The sequence below is a fragment of the Notothenia rossii genome, assembly GCF_949606895.1.
Source record: "Notothenia rossii genome assembly, chromosome: 6".
Taxonomy (NCBI): Eukaryota; Metazoa; Chordata; class Actinopteri; order Perciformes; family Nototheniidae; genus Notothenia; species Notothenia rossii.
The window spans coordinates 64879764-64897283 of NC_136909.1; the positions used below are offsets into that span (position 1 = coordinate 64879764).

General features: G+C 39.6%; 1 protein-coding gene across 1 annotated transcript in view; it reads left to right on the forward strand.

Annotated features, from left to right (window-relative positions):
• rel (v-rel avian reticuloendotheliosis viral oncogene homolog) overlaps positions 1-12047 on the forward strand; it is a 16412-nt gene extending 4365 nt beyond the window's left edge. The window contains exons 6-11 of the mRNA XM_079687670.1: positions 6373-6513; positions 7273-7377; positions 7566-7784; positions 8418-8483; positions 8594-8668; positions 9049-12047. Of these exons, the coding sequence (XP_079543796.1) occupies positions 6373-6513; positions 7273-7377; positions 7566-7784; positions 8418-8483; positions 8594-8668; positions 9049-9944 (1502 nt within the window). The 3' untranslated portion in view covers positions 9945-12047. The remainder of the gene's footprint in view (positions 1-6372; positions 6514-7272; positions 7378-7565; positions 7785-8417; positions 8484-8593; positions 8669-9048) is intronic.
• Positions 12048-17520: the final 5473 nt, after the last annotated feature.

Consider the following 17520-nt stretch of genomic DNA (forward strand, 5'->3'; position numbering starts at 1 on the left):
AATTCATCCAAGTTTGAGATAGGTAATGCAGAAACCGTCCAACTAAGAGTCTGTTTTCATGTTCCGTCAAAATCACAATCACAAAAATTGCTGAAAGAAAGAGCTTTTAATCTTGTTTCAATCCACTGCACCGTAGCTAGCTAATAGAAGGTGTCAATTCTATAGCCAAATTTGAGGGCGCAACAAGATGAAGTTATTAAATAAAAGTCACTCAGATCACTCTCATAATAATAGGAAGTGTAAATGAGATCACAGTGTGGAGTGATTGACGACTGGTTGGATCTGATGCAGAAGCTTCAGGTGACGATGAAGTCACACGTCATAAATATGTTGCCATTACACTTCATTTATTTTATTGATAGACCAACTCTTTCACCTCAGCCAAGCATAACATTTTTTTTGCAACATATCAAGATTTTCAGAATTGTTGGTGTTTCCACTCTGCATCTTAGATTGACATACCGTGGATGTTTTTGGCTGCTACTTTGTCTAAAATGACCAGTAGCTTATGGTGTGTAGTGACTGTGTTACTGTGTAACAGATATTGCTGAGTCAACTCAAGCAACAAGGGAAAAAAACAAAACAAGGGTCAAATAGATTAAAATATTTTACTAAAAGGTATTTATATGGCATATCTGCCATTATACAAAGCTAAGAGTGTCATTTTAGTTACTAACTGTGACTGTGGCTGCTCACTGTCAATGCTGCTGTTGCTTTTCCTGCTGCTGTTACTGTTAAACAGGTTAAAAACAATTCAAAATAATTTATTTCGAATGCTGATTGACCCAATTCTCAAGCAACGGCGAGGATTTTTCTAACATCAACTCATTATTCCGCTCTCCTGCAACCACACTGTGTACAGTCGTGCTGTTTCCTCAATGCACTTTCATTCTGCGGTGCTCCGCTGCAGACAGGCAGCACTTCTCGTGTACAAACAGGCGTTGAGCTACTTCCCCATTCTTAGTCACAGTTACTCAATTCAGCACAGTGCAGGATGCCACGTGAGAGCTGGGAATGCAGGATCCATTAAAGGGGGAGGGTGGACCGAGGGGCTTCCCCAGCTCTCAGAGATGATGATAAAAGTAGGGTATGGTGCTTTACAGGTCTGTAAAAATCATGGAGGGAATGGAGGGTTTACAAGCAGTTACACATAAATGTGCTTTAGTTTTAGTGTTCCATGTTTGCGTGTTGCGATAACTGTTGACTGAATTAATTTGATTTAGCCAGATATGCCGCTGACCACACATATATGACAGATTTATAATTTACTCTAATGCTTTGATTTATTACTTTTCATGTTTGCAAAATAGTTTGTATTTGAACTTCACTCATTGGTTGACTAAGGGACTGGTCAATGGACAAAATGTTACTGCCAAATATTTGGAAAAATCAATTAATAGATGAAAATAATATTTTTCTTTCAAAGTAGCAGAACATGTTTTTTTCACTCTCTCAAATTTAAAGATTTTCTCAAATCAAATCAAATGTGAAAGATATATTACACAATTCTATAATAATAAAGCAAAAACATTTGATTTCTGAAGTCATGTACATATATTGTAAGATAGGTCCAAGACAAAAAAAGTGACGTCATGTCCATATATGACGTCATTTCCATATAAGTAAATTGACAATAACATAAAAGTGATGGAACTAATGTCACTAAATGGTATGATAAACCAATTCTTTAAGATATTGGAGGTCATGACCACATATTTTACCAAAGGATTATTGAGGTTTTGTTTTTGCATCGTTCAATAAGTCAATAACATAAAGAATAGTGAGGTTGTTTCCATTTACTGTTGGATAAGTTGATAACGTAAAAATGCTGAAACTAGCCTCCATATATGGTACGATAAGCCGATAACATGAAATGAGGTCCTGTCCATATATCGTATGATGGGTAGTTTAGCGTAAAGTAATTACTGTGAAATGCCTAGTAGTCCCTGTATCATGATATGTACAGTAGGCTACTCTACAGACAAAGCCTTGCCAATAACACATTGTTGTTACTGTAGATTTCAGGTAGCCATAGCTAAAACTAAACACAGATGCAATGTGTTGATTACTAGAGACTGTACTATGGGCAGCTGAATTTCTTTTTCACATGAATTTAACCTTGCCTTCTCTTCAGCTCACTTCTGCTTTGAAACTCAGCTGCTTCCTGTGACGGGGAGATATGCCCCATGCACTCCCCCCACTCTAACAAAAAACACCTTACACACATACACATACACACAAACCCCCTGACCGCAACTCATATCATGCATGTGAAATGTTGTTTGTGCTACATTAATGTTTGTGTTTGTGTTAATGTCTATTAGCCAAAAGCTCACCTCAGCTGAAGTAGTGTTGACACAGAAGTGAATAATGTCTGCGTGTGATGTTGTAACATGTTTCTGTATTAGTATGTCTTCCCGTTTAACATTGGGGGATATACCTAGTAAATTGTTTCACATATTTCCAAATGATTGACAAGTTAGAGGCGTGGGTATAGATTAGATTATTTTCCTGAGGAGAAAAAAATATATATATATTTTCCATTTGGTCTTTTTCAATCCTTTTCTATGTTTGTATCCAATAAAACTGCAACGATTAGTTTAGTTATCCAGTTATACTCAACAGAAAAACACGGCCAACTAGTTCAATAATCAATGAATCATTGAAGTTATTACATTTTTCATTTACATATTTCAGACTCTCAAATATAGGGATTTTCTGTTTTTTCTGCTTTATATCATAATAAGCTGAATATCTTTGAGTTGGACTGACAAAACATCAGATTTCCATTTCAGTAAGACACAAGAACTAGCGATGCATGCCATGAAACTTGATGAAATTGTGAGTCATGCAATGGAGACACTGTTTGTGGTGAGATTTGGCACCTGCCGCCCCTCCTTTCATACTCTCATATTCTGCTCCCACATTGACTCTTAACCACTTACCCCACTGCCCACCCATCACCGACCCCCTCCGTTACTGTCCTCGTCTGCATCGCAGCCGATAACCTCGTCCCTCTGCAGCTGCAGCATTGTGCAGCCGGGGTGCCCACTAACTCCGGGCCTTTTTCCACCACACAGGTTCACTCACCACTGCTTTAACATCTGAGCCACTTTATTGCACCTGTCCAGCATCTCAAACACACATACCAACTTTTTATGTTCCATCAATATTTGATACAACAGTTCCGCTTTCATACACAAGCAATTCTTCATTTCTCCCTCCTTCAGTTTCTCCACTGTCTGTCTTTCTCTGCTACCCACAACATTTGTGTTCCGGAGACCATTCAGCACCCAGAGGTTGATTTTCACAGTGTCACTGTTGTTGATTTTGTTGTTGTTAGTGTATCATCAGCATGGCAGTGATATTTTAACATATGGTGACTACAAAATTTGCCCAGAAGTAGTACTTGCTGATACAGAGGACATCAAATACCTCAATATAAATATTGTGACGATATATATGCAAAATATTCAAACAATAAGATTTTTAGAATGATAAATAATAATGAGTTAAGTCATAAAATGACTAACTGGGTAAATGCAAATAATAGTTAAGCTTGTTAAACATAGTTAAAGTTAAACAGTCTGGTCAATTCTGAAAATGACATCACTTTACTTTATTGCAGCATTCAAAGTCAAGTAAAGAGTCAAGACACTTAAAGGTCCCATTTCATGGCCATTTCTACTGATCATAATTCCATTGTTGAGGTCTACTACAATAGATTTACATTGTTAAATGTTCCAAAATCACATTGGTTTCTTATACAGCATCTCTGTATAGTATGTGTATCCACTCTGTCCTAAACGGCTTGTTGGAGCTCCTGCACCCCCTCCCTATGAGCCCACTGTTCTCTGATTGGTCAGCTCGCCCACTCTGTTCTGATGAGGCCACCACCGTTACAGCGGAACATCAGTGATTATGTGTTACAATGGCGTTAGCAACCAGAAAATGACACCAGTAGCAATGAAAAACAGATAAGAATGCTGCGTGGGGTCTGGGTGCCATGTTGGCGGGACGTTGCGGGGCTCGCTGCTGGAGCGTACAGTGTGTGCTGGATTGCTGAGGTTGTTTCCTGGTTTCTGAGTGGGGTCTGCGAGACAGGGAGACACCGCGAAACTCACCTGAACTCAGCCTGAGCACACACACACACACACACACACACACACACACACACACACACACACACACACACACACGTGCACACACACACGTGCACACACACACACACACACACACACACACGTGCACACACACACTCACAGCCAAAATATAAGTCTTAATCTACCCTCATACGTTGATATCGATATAACATCCATATATTGACCTCCAGTACCCAGAGAGAGCATGTGTAAAGAAAAAAGAATAGGTCCTACAATGCTTCCTTGAGGAACAACATATTCAATGTCAAATGTACGAGACACAAAGTAGCAAAGTTACATCTGCTTGTAAACCACCACAATGCAAGTTAAACTGAACCTATTATATTCATGGAAGTTGAAATTAGCTTTAAGTATCAACAGATTTGTTTAAACGTATCACATTATGTCTTGTTGTACACTTTGTGTTTGTGCGGTTGACACAATTAAATATTAATTGTGAATGAGTGAGCTCGAGAGTGATGGTAGACGCTTGATGATGCTTTGGATAAAGCAAGGCTATCTGTTTCCCCATGTATCCAGTTGTTTTGATAAGCTACCCTCCTGGATGTTTTATCATTAATTAATATGTAATGGACATTTATGAAACTGGTATTGATCTTTTCATCTAATTCTCGGACCCAACGCAATGAGAGTGTTTCCCGAAATGTCAAACAATTTCTCTACTGCTGTATCAAAGTAAAATTGCAGTTGATAAAGTAGTTCAGAGTGTGAATGTTAAATGCCATCTAACATAGAACATTAAGAGCAAGGCTGTCATGTTTTGGTCAAATCTGATATCAAATTTCAGAATTTTTTAACAAATCTTGAAGCTTCATATCGACAGCAAACCAACAAAACTGGTGTCGACATGTTTACTGCATCATGTCTAACTAAACATTCTGATAACACTTGGAGTGACAGTTGTTTTGCCCTTTTGTTCTCTGCTTGTTAATTACACAGGACTCCAGATACAAGTCACAATTTGATGACTTAGCTAAAATCAAACCGACTTGTAAATGAGCTGATGCCTTGTGACTTCATTTGGAATTGAGTCTTGCAAAAAATAATAGCTGATGCCAACAGCACATGTAGAGGCAGAGCTGTAAAATAATTAGCTGTTAGAACTGAGCATGACCAATTGACACATTCAGTAAGGATGAGGAGTTTCCCTAAATCTGTGTCTTGGTTGTATACCAATGTGTTTAAGACTTTTGTCCCACCACTTTCACACACGTCAGGAGGCAGTATGCCCCATGGTCACTCGTGCAGGGAGTCACAAATGCACACACATACACTTCTTTCCACCCTGAGGTGACGTCGCCGAGCGTCACCTTGGCCACAAGTTGTAGGCGGGTATGGCCTCGGCATGAGTGCGAAAGATAGAAATTGAGAGATGGTGGAAGAGAAAGTAGGCAGATGTGAAAGCCTGGTGTGTGTGTCGGTGTGTGGGCGTCTCTCAGTCAAAGCAAGGTTTGTATGGGGCGGTATGTGTGACGCTTGATTGTATGTGTGTGTATAAAAGAGTAGGCTGCTTGAAAATAAAAAGATTATCTGTGACGTGTCTGCGTTTATCCACAGTTGAGGTTTTGGGGACAGCCTACAGATGTGAGAAGCATGAGAACACATATCTGTCTATCTATGCTTTTAATGGTTTGACACATTTGTCAATAAGTATTCAACACATAATTCATTTTGCATATTTGGTTTATTTTCATCATTCTGTGATTATAATTAATACATTAAAATTGCATCCAAATTACAGAATGCAATATAAAACTATTAAGAATGCATTAAAATATGCATACACCGGTGTATATTTATCGTTAAAAACATGATAAAGCATTTTTTAATGACTTATAGTCATAATAGCTCATAATTGCTCCATGATATTATTTGCAAAACCTTGTCTAATGCATGATAAACATACTTCAAATGTGTTGTATGATAAACCTGCAAAACGTTTTTGATTATACTTAATTATACAGCATTATGTATGTCATTTTAAAAAGATGATAATGTATTACAGCTATGTTTTTTTTTTAATTACTACAATCTTTTTTGCAAGGATGATGGTGTCATAACTGGATTATGTACCTTTGACACTTCTGCATTCATTTGTTCATGTTGGTCAAATAATTTCACTTATTGGCAAAGAGTATTTTCATAGGGGGTCGCAGATATAAATTTCTCATATTACTTACATTGCATTTTTGTGTGTGTGTGACCTCAGTGCCACGAGAGCAGCTGCTGCAGACGGAAGAGTACGACTTGAACGTGGTCCGCCTGTGTATCCAGGTTTCCCTACAGGACGAGAGCGGCCAATACACCCGGCAGCTCAATCCCATCGTCACAAACCCCATCTACGACAACAGTGAGTGTCTGATCCATGTCTGCGTCAAAGGGTTTTCATGCTGACATCGTGTCTGGCAAATGCAAGTTACGAGAACCTGTTTACATTGCCATATAATTGTTCTTACGGGAATAACGACTCCCTTAGTTTAGGCGTGTTCACCTTAGACTTAATTTGATAAAGCTAATTATAGCTGGAAATATTTTTTCCTTATTTTCATTTCAGTTCCTTCCATTGCCTAGAATTGCATTATTGACCTACTTAAGTGATAATATTTTTTGCAAGAATTGATAAGTTGCACAAGTAGCCGTGGTTGGACAATTAAATACAGCTACATAATGTCTGTAGCTGTGTAGTGTTTGTTGCAAAATCTGCATATGTGTGTCCTATATATATTCTTTTAATGTGTTTTGAGTGTTGCACTTCAGCGAACAAGTTCAGTTTTCATCACACACATTGAGAAAGGAATGGTCTTTATATATACTTACCCTCAAACAACACTGTTACCATGGAGCACTTCCTCTTCTGACAGCAGGCATGTGACATGTGACTCAACCTGCTGAGGCTTCAACAGTCAACTGTGGTCTGTCTCTAAACTGAGGCAAACACTGAACAAGTTATGCTGAGCCACGGGACATAGACTAGATTAAGTAAAGGCAGATTGTGATTGTATCACTCTTAGAAATACAAATGTTGTCTCGCTTGTAGATTGCAGTCTGACTTATTGGATTTGTTGCATCCATTGCATTCTATTCCTACAACTTGTTTCTGCATCATCAGGGGCCCCAAACACTGCAGAGCTGAGGATCTGTCGGGTAAACAGGAACAGTGGCAGTGTCAAGGGAGGGGATGAGATCTTCTTACTCTGTGACAAAGTACAGAAAGGTACATACAATCAGTAAATCAGCATTATATTTGTCAGTATAATGTTTGTTTTTCACATAACTTGCATCTATTTTCTCTCCATTTGCATTCACTATCAATAAATCAATCCTTATAGCCATAATTCCCATCTATTTGCATGATCATTCATTCTCCATTCTTATTTTCCCATCATCCCACTATTCCTCTAGATGACATTGAGGTGCGATTCTTCTGCTCCGAAGGCTGGGAGGCCAAAGGCTCCTTCTCCCAGGCCGATGTTCATCGCCAAGTCGCCATCGTCTTCAAGACTCCACCCTACTATAACCCCTCCATATCAGAATCGGTCACCGTGCAGATGCAGTTGCGCCGACCTTCCGATCAGGAAGTCAGTGAAGCAATGGATTTCAGATATCTGCCTGACGACAAAGGTAAGCATGGATCAACTTTTTGTTACTAAACTCAAACTCTCGTCATTCCACTCTTGGGTTATCTACAGTTCATTTGAACCAATACTGGTACCATTAACTTCAGTCCTAAAAAATAAGTCAAAATCTCCTAATTTGAACCATATTGTTTTTAAGTCCGTCAACAGGGCATAGTGGGACACACAATCATTCTCGTAGAAAGCACATGTGGAAAGCGTTGCCCTGTTCAGCTTTGCATTTCCCACTAGAATATTAACACTGTTTGTTTAATCGTGAACGGTACTACTGATGTCTTTGGTCGGTACCCTTAAAAGTAACAACTCAGATCAAATCAAATCAAGTTTTATTTATATAGCACATTTAAAAGCGATTTTTGGTCAAGCCAAAGTGCTGTACATTTAATAAAAACACATTACTACAATCACAATAAAAGACAATAATTTACAACAGAAATATAAAAAACTAAAACACAGGGAATAGTCAGGTGTCATGCTCCGCTCTGACTAGAAGGCCAGAGAGATGAAGTGTGTCTCAGGTATATTCAAACCCATTCCTCTTTGCCTGACAATAGTGTCAAGGAACTGGTTTCAGTCTGAATCAAGTGAGATTTACGTGAACATTTTGTGTTTGCTTTAGATCCTTACGGCTACAATGAGAAAAAGCGCAAAATAGAGCACTTGATGAGGATCTCAGGATTATCCGGTACGTTTTAAGTTTTTCTGTACAAACATCTGGTATGCCTACATGTGCATGTATTTTGTATGTCACTATACATGTATGCATTCTAACAAAGGTTTCTGGCCTTTCTTTAGGTGGTCCTTTCACTGGTTTGACAATGAACAGGCCAAAGGCAGTGCCAACAAGTACTTTGAGCCACATGCGGAAAGGTAACTAATTTTTCTCAAAAAGTAATGTTAGATCTTTAGCAAGATGCAAGGCTTACATAAAGATCAGAATAACCCTTGCCTGTTATAATGCCTAATGCTACTTTAGCGCATGCCTACTAATCGGTAGTACCGCCCCTGTTGTATTCATGTTGAAAGTCCTTGGGCAAGATACTGAACCCAAAACCCTTACCTCCTGCCATCTCTGTGTGTGTGTGTGAATGTGAATCGCTCCTGATGAGCAGTTAGCACCTTGAATGGTAGACTCTGTCTCCAGTGTATGAATGGGGGAATGCTGGCTTGCATTGCAAAGCGCTTTAGGTGAACACTACAAATGTGCTATATACATGGAGTCCATTTGACATTTACCATATATTTTCCAGACCCCAACAACATGTACCCGAGGCAACAGCCCACACCTCCGATGCAGCAACAAGCGCCTGTATTCAACCGGGCCTACCAACACGGTGCTCAGAATGTAATGATGAATCCTCAAGCTCCTAATGTGCCTGTCAGCCATTTATGGGCAAATCCCAACCCAGCACTCTCAATGGATACGGTCACCATAAACCAGTCAGGTGCCATGTGCAATCTGCCACGTCCTAATATCAATAGGCAACAGCAGCAGAACCGTGGATCTGGTTACCCCCAGAGAGTGGCTCCTAGCCTCCCTCAGCTCTCTGTCAGGGACTTGCAGTGTTTGGAAACAGTTCCCCAGGCCCCTGTATTGAGTCAGTTAGATTCGCAGTCGCTCTACAACCTGCAGCAGCAAAGGGAAGAGCATGTTTCTGATACTCAAGCCCAGAACAATCTAGGCAACCAGAACCAGGGTCTCCAAACTGCGTGGCCCAATTTCATTAACCTTAATCCAATCCAGAGCACCTTTAGCGGTGCAGTACCCGGAGGTGGAGGGGGGTCACAGGGGCTGGCCACTTTCCCCTTCGTAGGGGGAATGGAAGGGGAAGAGTTTCTGAAGGGCTTTGTAGGAGGAAGATCTCACACTGGCTTCCAGCTGAAGCAGGAGCCACAGATCACAGTGGCACAAGAGACCCATGCTTCTCTGATGCATTCCCCAAGCGAAAGCCAAGAAAATACTTACACCAACTTGCTTCCTCGTATGAGCAATGGCATCGACATGGATCCATTGAGGCAAGGCGATGGTGGCAACATTCATCCTCTTAAAAATCAGCAAAATCCATACTCAAGCAACAGCATGGCCTCAGAAGGCCACTTCCCAACTCTGGATGACTGGTTAAAACAATCCCGGCAAGCTGACTAAAAGGAGTGACATTTATTTGATAATAATATATAAACAAAAAAAGCAGTTCCAGCAGTGCATTGGTCTTGTTTAGTCTTGCGAAGCCAGACAATTTGCTTCACCTATTCGGGCCCATTAGGGCTCAGTGCTTGGGATGTTACATCCGTGGGCACAAGAGAGAAATGGTTGGAGGCCGTTTGGAATCTCGAACCAGGCAAAAGCATTGTCTATGCGGTAAACTTAATTAGGAAAATGTTCCATTAAAAGAAATGGTAAAGATACCACCCAGAATGTTTCGTACCTACATCTTAACCGCCAGCAGTGCCGCTTGTCACATGCCCCTTTTCCACCAAACCAGTTCCAGGGCCGGTTCCGGGCTAGAGCCTGATTTAGCTCTGGGTCTTCCTGTTTCCACCTAAGCACCGAAAACCGGTTGTTTTATTATAGCAGCTATCAGAGTGAATCAATAAATGGGCTACACAGGTTGCCATGTCCGACTATCACAAGAAGGATCTTAATGAAACATACGCCGGTAAAATGTGCCTGTAGAAAACGGCTTATGCCACAATAGGATAGCAACAAATAGTCAAGATTGTCAGATTAGCTTCGGTTGCTATGCTAACATCACCCATTTTATACCAGAGAAACTTTCATAACAGCTTTGTGATGCCAAACAGCGTCAATTTATACTGAAACACATTCACTTATGGGGATGGAGGATATGTATCAGCTGCTTGTGTGACAGTCAGACAGTGAAGACTTTACAGCGGCCGCTGCCGTGAGTTAATGGGAGAATAAACTCTGGTGGATGAGCAGCACTGCAGTGGTCGGTAAATGCTGCTGAAACACATTAATAAACAATGCACCACGCCACTCTGGAGAAAAGCTTTGTATGATTAAAAGCAACGCGATCATCGACCCGACGCAGTCGAAAAAAAACTTGGGCTAAAAAGAAGAACTTTCAGAACCAGAAGAGCACTAGCACGGAGCTAGAACTGGAACTGGTTTGGTGGAAAAGGGGCAAAAGTGTCTTTGCTTCCCATTATTAATCTGAAAAGACACTATTAAACTGATTAAAAAAAAAACATTATTTCTTCGAATATTTGAGAAAATAAATAGTAGTGCTGTTGATATGACATTTATATCAATGATGCCTTTTTCAAAAACCCTAGTTAAAGTTTGGTACGATTCCAACTCAACTTGTAGCTCTGAACTGGTGAGGTGTGCCATCGTTGTTTCAGTGTCCTTTTAGTCACTCCGCCTAATTCACTGATTGGTTTACAGCTGCTGTTGTTCAGTAGGTATTGTCCAAACTAGTCAATACAAACTTACCTCAAATGAAATGTGGCTTCTGCAAGCCAGAGACCTGAAGGTTGTAAGGACAACCATACAATGCCGATGGTTTCCAAGCAAAATTCTATTTTCGCAGAAGTGAATGTACTACTTTCTTTTTTTTGTCTTTCTCAGGTGAAGCTGGATTCACTGTTAACATACTGTATCGTTTTTTAATGTTTTCTTGGAGTGTTGAATCTTGAAAGAAAAAACGGGGAGGAAATGGATGTTGGTTGAATTTGTACAGCTTATTATCATGTGTTTACTCTTTTTATTGCTTTGTAAAGGATGCTTACATATTTTTATCATTTTATTGATTTTTCTTTTTAGCAAATATTTGCTTTTTTATGCACTCTGTACATATATGTTAGCCATAGTTGAGAGTGAAAGCAAAAACCATGCTGAAACGCTCAAGAACTGGCAAGGTACTGAAATTTCCATTGAGGAAGTGGTTGGAAACACATTTAGTGTTGTCTTTCCTTTGTAATGACTATGTCATAACAGTGATCACATGTGTTTTCCAGAGTTCTCAGATAATTTCTCCTAATAGTTTTATATATACAGATTTCAATTGTGTTTTGTATTGATGTTTCATTAATTCAGCTGAAGTTCATACTGTGGTTCAACGTTTGCCTTAGAGGACATTGTGAATAGACACAGGGCTGATCAAGCCTAGTGTATCCTATCGTGTATGCCCTCCAGAATATTTTTGATGACCACTTTGTAAGATTTGCTGTTTTGGGATTTTTCTACTAAATAATTTCTTAATAAACAGAGTCTGTCTTGTTCCAATTATTTTGTATTTTATAGGCTATTATTCACATCATCTTCATATACAAGCATTATGCATATGTGGTAAAGTATGACCAGGTGCCCTGATATATGATCAGAAAGGAAGAGGAGAACAAGTATTGTATACAACATAATTTTTTTGTATTGGTACACAAAAGAGTTATCACACTTATTACATGGACAGTTATAGGTACACTTTTGTTATCTGGCCAAGAATTATGTTAAAAGATCTATACTATTCTCAGAAATATGTCTGCTTGGTAAATATGAAACTAGTGCCTGCAGCCATTTAGCACAAAGAATGGGAACAGGGGTAAATAGAAGAAGTGACACACGTCGCATCAGTTTTACTATAGTTAACTGTACTTCAATATTACCAGAGTTATGGTTTAGAAGAAGGGTTAATTTACTCCTGCCAGCAAATCAGAAACACATGTTTTTTTGCATGGTCATGGTATATATTCAGACTTTCTAAAGATTTTGCTCCCCAACTTTGTTCAAATCTACAATAGTGTATAAAATCCCCAGATTTCTTCCTCATGCACTGGGCTTCAATCACCTGATAGACATGAGTGTGTAAGGCTGTATCGCTGCTCTGGTAGAGATCATAGGGTGACAGCCTGACAGTGAGCATGTCTTTGTTACTCTGACTAAAGCATGTTTCAACAACAAAGTGGTGAGTAGACTGAACCACATGACTTAGCACTTTCAGTTTGTGCTATCATGAGCCTGTCCTCAACTAACCTTTTATCATGATTTTGGTCATGGACAAAACATTTTCTTCCTTCTTTTTTTTTCAATCATTCAAAACAAAAACAAAAATCCAAACTAAGCTATTGAACTTGATCTGCAACAGCCAGGAGACTGCTAGCTTAGCTTAGCATAAAGAGAAGCTGAGAAAACAGCATGGCTCATGTCTGAAGCTAACATAGTCTGACTAACTTATATACTTAGGTTTTGTAATCACAAAAGAGATATAATGTATTAATTAGTCAACTTAGAGGTGCTGGTGAATTTGGTTGCCTTTGAGCAGAGCTAAACTGGCTGTTTCCCCCTGCTTTCAGTGTTTATGCTTTGCTAAGCTAACAATATTCCTGATGTGGCTTTTAACAGTTATTTATGAGATTATTATTCATCTAACTATATAACAAATGTACTGATTGGCAAAATAACATTTTGCCAACTAAATCCTAAACATAATTATAGTTCAACATGTTTTTATGGTTTAAACATAAAGCACAATTATTCTGTGTGTAGAGAAACACACTTTAGTTTTGGTCGCACATTTTATGCAGTGCTCTTTATTATTTGGATTTTGTGCAGAATATGCATGCTCAAATCTAGAAGTCACCAGTTGCCCAATAAAGGAAATGTAATGACTATACTGTAGCAAAGCCAGTGATACAAGTGATACATTGTTTTAAGTCAACGTTTAGCTTGAAAAACCTGCAAAAAACCATTGTATCAAGGTCTTCAAATATCCTATTAGTCATGTCATTTTAAAGATACATATTTCTCCATTTGATCTTGGCCATGCTAAATTAGTATTTGTATCATATTTTACATGATATGATGTGAAAGTCTGAAGCATATAAAACTGATTATGACCTTTAGGTTTCAATCAGGCATCAAGAGTCTAAGATATATCTACTGGATATGCATTTAAAATTAATCCATTCATTTTCAGCTGTCACCTGCCAGTGCTTAGTGGCACTCAACCAGGGCAGATGTTTGCTGATACAGGCAGGGGCGCCGTAAGGGCGTGAAAAGTTAGGACGGTTCTAAGGGCCCGTGACTGACAGGGGCCCAAACAGTTTTAAAACATTAAGAAAATCTTTTCATGGGGCCCAAAAATCCCTGGCGGCGCCCCTGGATACAGGTGCAACAAAACCACAGATTGAAGGGTACTTTCTAAACTAACAGTCCAAGCTCCGTAATTATGTTCTTATAGCCTAACCCCACGGACTAAGCTACTGTCGCCCTGTTTCAATGGTAAATGTAGTAAACTGATGCAAATAATTCCCTAGTGCATGCTATATTGACCTTTAAGCAGAGTTCATGTAGCTTATTAGGATGTATTGCACATGTTTGATTTCAGGCACTGATCTGACCCTGGTTGAGGGTTAAGATAGTTTGAGCAGTGGGTTTCACAAAAGTTTTTGACGGTCACCGCAAATCAAGGATTAACTTCAAGACACCACCAGATTATCTTAGTTTATTGAGCCATGAAAAATGTATTGAAGGCTACATTTTAAGATTTGATTAGAATTAAGTGCTCAAGGAAACATCAGGAGACGTCTAAAGTAATGGCTTTATCCTTTAGGGATGTATTATATTTGGCCCTTAAATTCAATTGATGAGAAAATCATTGATCACAGCCTTGACATACTTTTTTAGCACGAACGCTATATAGTACAGTCTCTGTGTTGTGCGATTTCATAACTACATCAGTTTCATTCACGTTTTCATTTCAATACAAACATTTCGATTCTTAGCAGTAAGTCCTAAAGCGTCATTACCAAGGAATCCAGGATGTACATTGGAGATAATTTTGTTTTCTCTTGTATTGGGAGGCTGAGGTGAAATGCTGTATGTAGCTTCCTTCCTGTCTTATTGTACGGAACCACAGTGAATCTTGATTTAACCTCAGAGCACAGAACACTGTCAACAATTTCGCTCACAGGCTTTTGGTTCTAATTAATTTGCCCCAACTCATTCGCAGACAGCATTTTAGTTTTTTGTGTTTAAAGCGCAAAAGTAACACTATGGTAAAATTAGAATAATTATTGTGATCTGAGACACCCTAAACTGTCATGTGTATGGCCACCTAGCAGAGTCCTCCTCCTTTTGCCTTAAGCTTTTCTTTTCGAGTGCTGGATGCTATTAGCTAAATGCTCCATTATGTTGACCAGCTTGTTGCTTACTTTGTCTTTCAACTGTTTCAAGGGCAGGAACGCACAGTGGGTTAATTATATTTGTTTAGAAATAGGACACTTAACCAAAATAGTAAAGTTGCAGGTCATAAAAAACACAATGAGCTGAAAATAGATCATTATAATTCTGTGTATTTTATTGGTAGCAACACCTTTTACATTATTGAAAACCACTCAAAGTACCTTGATGTATACATGAGTCAATTCACCAAACTGTTCACTTGAAAACATTAAGAAGCGGACCTTTAAATGGGGTTTTTTAAGAAAGAGAGATGGATGTTAATAACAAATATATATTTGCAAGCAATCTAACTGCTTGTTAAGGTGTGAATTAAGAACATATTGCAAAGTATTGCACCATCAAATCTAGTGTTGTTTAATATTCAGAGGATCAAATGTCCTAACATAGACATTGAAGAAGTCATTATTTGACAGTCAGGATATTTCACTTCTGCAAAAATCTGCATTAGTATTTGAGTGAACAGAAAGATCTCACAATGCACACAAAGCAGGATTGTGTTGTTGCACATGCATGTACTGTATGTTGCGTCGTCCTGTGCACACATAGATGCTGGGTGCAGTGTGTCTCTTTCAATATTTCCTTACCATGTCCTGGAAAAGGCAAGCTAGACCTGTTTAGCCACCTATTTCCAGTAAAGCCCCTCCTCCTCTGTCTCCTCCCCTATCTCCCCCTTCCTGTGAAGCCCGCAGAGACTCTTTCTCACTGCAAATGGTTGCTGACGACACCGGCATCCGCTCACACTACACCTGAGTTAGCGCGCCTTTATCTCACAAAATCAGACGGGGGTTACCACAGGGCACGCTTTTCATTGGAAGCAACACTCAGAGGAATTTGCACAGAGTAATCTTAATGCAAAAGTTTAATTTTGATAATATTTATTCACTTACTTATGTTCATTTGCAGCTTGATTTTTTGGTTTGGATAACCACAAATGAAAATAGAAGTGGTGTTTAGATCTGACGCTTATACAAACATTAAAGAGCATCTTGCAGGTTTTTTTTTTTTCTACATTTATGCTTAAACTTGCTTGAAAATTACAATTTAAAAAAAGTGAATGTAGGATTTGATATGTTTTACGAGACATAAGGGCAGGAATTCAGAGGGAAAGGAGCAATTTTGAGCTCTTCTCTTAAAAACAGCTTTTTTTTTAAGGTCATACGTCAAACGCGTCATATTGCATCACAAAGGGTAAACATCTCCGCTCTCTGACCGCGGGTATAGTTAGTAGTTGCGTTGAGTTGAGCGGTTGTGTTTTAGTGAGCTGGTATTTTTCTGTATTTTTACATTGTATTTCACCATTTGTAATCATGGTGCAGTATTGTTTGTGCAGGTTGCACAAATACCAGCCTGTCAGGACATCAAGTCCACAGTAAAAAGGACCGGAGCTAGCGTTCGTTCCTGGGTGCGTTGTGCATCCACCTCCCTGCAGCATACTCTCCACAGCTTTATCAGGAAACCGTATTACTTCTCTCTCCCCCCCCCCCCCCCCTTCGCTGCTCTGTCTCTCTGCCCTCCGGTACACGGCACCGTAAGACGTAGTGTGGAGTTGCATTAGGTAACGCTGTGGTGGCTGTACTGCTCCAGCCGTCTCCTTTGTGTTTGTTTGTTTCCCCCTGTCTGTGTTATTTTTGTGTGCGTGGTGGCTGTCACTCCTGGCTCCCGGCTCAACCTCCACTGACCTGCTCCAATCAGCTGTGCACCCTCCCCGACTACACACCTGCTTTCCATCAAGCCATTTACAACGGCATATCAACGGAGGCTCCACAACCTTTCTCCGCCAGATCGTCAAGTATCAGCCGTATCTCGCGTCTCCCCTCCGGTACACAGCACCGTAGTGTGGAGTTGCATTAGGTAACGCGAGATACGGCTGATACTTGCGCATTCGTTTCTGTTATGGATCAGTATCAACAGTCCTGCCAGTAACGTTACTATATTATCAATGCTACGTTAGTTATAGCCTGATATATGATAGCTAATACTTCACAATGTTGTGATGTGACGTTAGCTAACATTCTGTAGCTGACGCCGGTCACTCACCAAGATCACTGCCCAGTTCTCCACTGGTTCTCCTCACACCACAGCTCAATTTCTCTCCGATGGCCGTTATTTCTTCTAATCCTTGGCTGCTCCTGGTCTCTTGGACGCCTAGCAGGCTCATAATTATAAGGTTGTGGTCCGTCATATATATACATTTGAATATTCATGTTCAACTTCTTCTCTGTCTTCTGTGTCGAAACTAGCATTGGGATCCATGTTTATTAATACGTTACACCGGCCGCTCTCCCCCTTGTGTCCCCCGTGTTACGTCACACGCGGGAGGTCACGTGCCGAGGCTTTTTTATGCGGAAGTGAACATTTCGTACAAAAAACGACGTCAGATGTCAATGTAGTGTATATTTCTGTATATTTTTTTGAAAATCTAGTGTATTCATCATTTTCCTACACATTTATTCACAGGTGTCTTTAACCTGGAAGTTGCTCTTTAAGGCATAGAATGGATGGATTTTTTAGTATTAAC